This window comes from Vitis riparia, chromosome 19 (assembly GCF_004353265.1).
Source record: "Vitis riparia cultivar Riparia Gloire de Montpellier isolate 1030 chromosome 19, EGFV_Vit.rip_1.0, whole genome shotgun sequence".
Lineage (NCBI taxonomy): Eukaryota > Viridiplantae > Streptophyta > Magnoliopsida > Vitales > Vitaceae > Vitis > Vitis riparia.
The window spans coordinates 17,575,873-17,581,888 of NC_048449.1; the positions used below are offsets into that span (position 1 = coordinate 17,575,873).

The 6,016-nt window shown below is 29.5% G+C and overlaps 1 protein-coding gene across 1 annotated transcript; it reads left to right on the plus strand.

The window, feature by feature from the left end:
• Window positions 1-3,578: 3,578 nt before the first annotated feature.
• On the plus strand, window positions 3,579-5,430 carry LOC117908275 (F-box/LRR-repeat protein At4g14103-like). The gene is made up of 3 exons (XM_034821892.1): window positions 3,579-4,529; window positions 4,900-5,049; window positions 5,131-5,430. Exons 1-3 carry the CDS (start codon window positions 3,579-3,581, stop codon window positions 5,428-5,430), a joined length of 1,401 nt encoding a protein of 466 aa, XP_034677783.1.
• Window positions 5,431-6,016: the final 586 nt, after the last annotated feature.

Consider the following 6,016-nt stretch of genomic DNA (forward strand, 5'->3'; position numbering starts at 1 on the left):
CTAAAAAATAATAACTACATTAATTTCCCTTGCCTTAAAAGCACTTAGAAACCTTGAAGAGTTTAGCCCCCAGAATCTAATTCCCACCTAACATAACAAAAAGATACTATTATCACAAAATTATTTTTCCAACTTCTTAACCAATAACAATTTAATTAATTAGTTTCCCTTTATTTATTTTATTATATTTTATTATTTATTAATTAATTATTATTTTTTTCCAAAAATTTATCCTCAATAATTTGTTTCCAATTCCTAAACTAAATTGAATTTCTTAGAAATATTTATTTGAAATAATTTCTCTCATCACTTTATATAAGAATTTATTTATTTAATCCAAGCCTATCATTATGTAGGTTTCCTAGACCTACTTCTTTTAATAATATTAACCTCTATATATATATATATATATATATATATATATATATATATATATATATTCTTTCTTTTTTTCATCCGAGATTCTACATGCCATTTAACTTTTCAAAGTACACACATCAATTCTACATGTCATTTGACTTTCCAAATCACACACACCAAACAACACCATCTTCAAAATTTCTTCATCATTCATTCATTCTTTTTTTTTTTTTTTTTTTTATGTATACCTAATCACGTCTCAAGTCCTCCATCAAAGACTTCTTCCAGTTTTTTTTTTTTTTTTTAATCTTCAATAGTACAAACAAAAATCAAAAATAAAAATTTTCATATATATATTTTTTTAAACAAACCCTAATCTAGATTGGGGTTTCTTAAAAAATTACCTAAAGTTTTTCACAAAAAGTGACGGATCTAAGAAAATAAGATTGAAGAATTAGAAGAAAAAAATCTTAACTATAGAGATTTGTTCTTCTTTTTTTAAAAATAAACCCTAATCTAGATTTGGGTTTCTTCAAAAATTACCTAAAGTTTTTCACAAAAAGTGATGAATCTAAGAAAATAGAATTGAAGAATTAGAAGAAAACAAAATTCTTACCTATAGAGATTTGTTCTTTAAACCTTGAATTTTGACTCCAACCTTACGTTCTCTGGAATTTTGTGAATAGGAACACCATTCAGAAAAAAATAAGAAGAACAAAAATTTCTAATATATATAGGGTATTTATTTGGAAAATTATATTTTTACCCATCTTTCATTTTATTAAATTAATTAATTAATTAATTTAAATATTATTTTTATTTTCCTAACTTATCCAAAAAAAAAAAAAAATTGGCCGTTACAACCATCATTCAATCCTGCTTGAACAACTCCAATAGAATCTCAATAATCAAGATGTCTATTATCCCTTAAACACATGACAATTGAGCTCTTTAAACTTATCCTAGTTAAAGGTCTGGTTGCTACTTGAATCATTCTAAAGTGTATGAAGTTATAATCTTTCTTATGTTTTTCTATGAACTTACTATCCAAAAGTCTTATAACTTGATTATCTCTAAACTTATGTTTTGTTGAAGTGCATATCTTAATGGTATAATCTAAGAAAAAACTTAAAAGTTCCTTTCTTGTAAATTTCTCGATTAAAAACCTTAGGTAATTTCCAATTATTTAACTCGTTAGGAGTCTTAGAATAATTGACCTCTTCATTGCTTGCTAAAGCCTCTTAAGGATTTGTGGATCTCCTAAACATAGACCTGAAAATTGAACTCATATTTAGATTTTAATCTATAGCCTATTCACATGTAAACTTGAGTGAGTAATCACTAAAAATACTGCCCTAAACACGTTGTTCCTTCGATGAATAGGCTTCTTTTGATCGCCTCTAAGCATACCACTACTCATAGGATAAATCAAGCCCTTAAAACAAACCCATTTTATCTTCTCATGACTATGATACCATAAACACTATAGAGAATATGATATAACCAATTATATCATAAAGTTTATTATCACAAGTCCTTAGAATCACCAAGAGGGATATACTATTTCAAATTCATGAGATATTATGGTGTCTATCTTGAAAATACCTATCTTAAAAATTAAAACGTAAAGTTATTTATTGAATCTAAAATTAATTAATTGAAATTTAGTTGTACAATTTTATGAAGATTAAACATTTTATAGGTGAAAAAGGAAACAAATAATTACATAAAAAAATAAATATAAAATTGATAATTGGACTTTCATAAAAATATTGAAGGATTTGATAGGGTTTTAAATAGTATAAACAAACATTCTAAGTAATGTAAAAGTAATTGTAATAATAATAATTAACTCTTTTTCTCTCTGTCTCTATATATATATATATAACATCTCAATTTTTGAAGGCATTTTGAAAAAAAAAAATATTTTGAAGTTTATCATAGTATAGATTAATATGAATTTGTTATTTTTTTAATATGATGGTAGCAATAGTTAGGGAGAACTCATCTCATCCTAGCTCAATAACTAAAACTTATTCATATTCTTCCTTACAAAAAAATTTAAAAATAACGAAACATGATACGAGGAGCATGAGAATTGCTCAAACGGTTTAACCTTGTCTTACCCAATTTAATATTTTTACACGTTTATTTATATTAAAATAAATATAATTTATAAACAACAAATATTATAAATTTTTATAATTTATTTTTATGCTAATATGTCTTTAAAAAAAAATTAATTTAAGATAAATTTTTTTATTTAATGATATTTATATAAGCGACCCGAAATCCAATTAGAGATTACAATAGGGTGGGTTTTTTTATGTATCATCCAACTATATATAAAATTAATTTTAAAATTTAATTTAATTTAATTTTAATTTTCCTATTTTTAATACATAGATAACAATAATAATAATAATAATAATAATAATTATAAATGCTTTTCAATAAAATAAATTATAAAAAATATAATAATTTAATTATTTATAAAATATATTTATTTTAATAATATTAAAAAATTAAAATAAATTAAAAAAAAAAAATTAAATGGAGTGGGACCAGAATGAAAATTTTTAATAAAAAAAAATTCATACCCCTCTACTCCATTTAGGTTTTTTTTAATAGGACGTGAATGAAAATTATTTTGAATAAATGAAACTGACATCGCCCACCTGAGTTTCATCCCTAAATCAGGCGGCGGTTTTAAAAAATTCTCACTTACATATAAAAAACCCACGCATTGCATCCCTAATTGAGGGCCTCGAGCAGTAGTGTCCTAACGTAGATGCACAGGAGTCGCCTCTCGTAGCACCAACCGAATCTACTTCCACTCTCTTGCGCTCGCTCCAGGTTGTTTTTCTTTGTTTGCTTGCTCAGAAAACAGTATGAAATGGAAAATTTTTCTTTTTCCTTTTTTTGTGAGTGAAGATTGAGGAAAAAAATGACTTTTCAATTTTACACTGATCTTTTTGTCTTTCCATATTGCGATTTCTTTGGTTTCTTTTTGAGTGATCGTTAATGAAAAGCATACCAATTTTGGATTGTTTTGTTTTCCTACCATTTCTAGGAATGCGAGGCACAGCTTTTTAGGCTTAATTATTATTATTATTTTCTTAATGGATTCTGAGGTTCAAAAGAACCTTAGGGTTTTGGGAAGATAGAAATTTTGGTTGTTTTTTCTAAATATCCTTCAGCATAGTAGGATAGAAGTAATGGGTTCAGAGTATGAAGAAAGCAGAGATATAATCAGCAACCTACCAGATGAACTTCTTTGTCATATCCTTTCGTTTCTTCCCACCAAATTTGCTGTGGGAACTAGTATCCTATCAAAAAGATGGAGGTACCTTTGGGCTTCTGTCCCTATTCTTGATTTTGATGATGAGTTATGGCTGAATCCAAGTACGCTTGTTGAACTTGAAGAAAGAATAATTATGTTTCAGAATTTTGTGGATGGAGTATTGCGTCATAGCGAGGTCTCATGTATTAAAAAGTTCCGACTCGGTTACCGTGATAACAATCTGGACAGTGTTTATTCCTGGATCTGCATTGCACTTGAGCGCCGTGTTCAAGAGCTTGATCTCCACTTACTTATAGACTGGGGTGTTGAATTGCCACCTGTGTTTTTCATTTGCAAAACACTAGTGGTTGTGAAACTGTCGTGTGCACTTTTTCTTGATATTCCAACTACAGTTTGGCTTCCAAGTCTCAAGGCTCTCCATCTTAAGTCAGTTGAATATTCAGATGATGACTCAATCCAGAAGCTTCTATCTGGCTGCCCAGTTCTGGAAGAACTAGTCATAGAGAGAGAAGAACGGGATAATCAGTGGGTTGTTAATGTTTCCAATCCCTCATTGAAAATTTTGCGCATATTTTTTTTCACAGATGGATTTGCACACCCATATGAACAAGAAGATCAGGACTATAAAGTTGTGGTTGATGCCCCAAATCTTGAATACCTTAGTATCACAGATTACTTGTCAAAGGACTATTTTGTGAAAGATTTACCTTCCTTGGTTAAAGCATTTATTGATGTTGAACAAGATAGTGAAGAATTTGAAGAAAGTCCACATAATGGTGGCATATCATATCATGGTCCTATTTATGAGCTTCTTGGAAGGATCTCAAATGTGAAGTGTCTATCACTAACTGGCGTAACTTTAGATGTAAGTTCCCTGTGTCCACCCATTGTTTCTTTTGCCTCTTCAACTAGATATTTGTGATAGTTGAGGTGTAAATAATTGTATTTTAAGGTTCAGCCCATGTTATTCTTATAGCCTGAAGATTTGAGGAGACGTATGGTAGATTGATAACTAGTGTAAAACCTTTGAATCAAAAAAATTTAGATCCTTAAAACTTCTATAAATAAAAAAATTTTAGATCCTTTCCTGTCATCAGATATATTGAAATGAATAAAAGGTTACTCACATATCAAGCATTAAATGGTTAGGATAAGGTTTCACAGGGTTGGCTGTTTTGTTATATTAGATTATTTTGCCCCAAGGATTATAACATTTGTATCTATCTTCCATGCAGTCACTGAGTGGCACTATTGGTGACTATAAGCTCCCTACATTTCATAATATGACCCGCTTGGAGTTCTTGTTTATTGGCGGCTTCAACTGGGACTTCTTGCCCAACTTTCTTCATAGCTCACCTAATCTTGAAGCTCTTATCATTGAAACTGTATGTAAATATCCAATGTAAGATTGATTCGGTCTAGACTTGATAAAGTACATGATCTTACAAGTTTCATTTTATTGTTAGGGTTATACAAATGAACTTATACCTGAAGGTTGGCTGATGCCGCTTCAAGTGCCCGCCTGTTTAGTATTGCATCTCCAGGAAATTGAAATTAGGAGGATTGTTGGAGAGGACTATGAGCTTGAAGCAGTGGAGTACCTATTGAAAAATGCAGAAGTTTTGCAGCAGATGACAATAGATTGTCATGAGTCGTCCATGGACCAAGAGTTTTGTGTTTGCAAGAAATTATTAGGACTTCCTAGGGGCTCACGAAGCTGTCAGCTTACAATTCTTTGCAGTTGTGGAGACACTCCTTTTTGCTAAGAATGACAATTTGTAACTTGTCTTTTTTTCTTCTTATTCTTCTTCTATTTTTTTTTTCTCTCAATGGGATATTTATCTTTTTTCATGAACTATGCTTTACATGTTGCTTATTGTAAACTTCCATAAGTATCAGCTTAAGTAATTGATGTTCTCTAAATAGCCATTCTTGGTGGGAGTTCCATGTAACACATTTCTACTTGTTATGATATGTCATTTTGTTCATCAAGGGTTGTATACTTGAGCTTGTTAGAGTTACCTTCCTCTAATTTATATTCTCCATCAGTTGGTAATTTAGCAAAGGTTGGTTAGGATTTCTTTTTTCATACTTTACTAATTTACATTTCTTCTACTAATTGCATATAACTGATTACATTCTTTGACTTCAGAACTGGTGTTAGCAAAAACTAGTGGCAATTCCTTGAGTTCTTTTTTCCCTTGTTTCAATTCCACATGTTCTGATGATTATCTAAAAGAACTGAAAGAGTGTGATTTGTGTACTAACTATTGCATTTGTATTTGTGAATGTGATATAGAATTGTGGTAGTAATAATTGTTTTCTATGCAAAAGCTGTTGTTAAACTGGTGT

Excerpts from the sequence above, each read along its gene's own strand:
- LOC117908275 (XM_034821892.1), top strand. The coding sequence starts at position 3,579 with ATGGGTTCAGAGTATGAAGAAAGCAGAGATATAATCAGCAACCTACCA. Across the intron at positions 4,530-4,899 it reads TAACTGGCGTAACTTTAGAT|TCACTGAGTGGCACTATTGG; the intron begins GTAAGTTCCCTG and ends TCTTCCATGCAG. Across the intron at positions 5,050-5,130 it reads AAGCTCTTATCATTGAAACT|GGTTATACAAATGAACTTAT; the intron begins GTATGTAAATAT and ends TTTTATTGTTAG.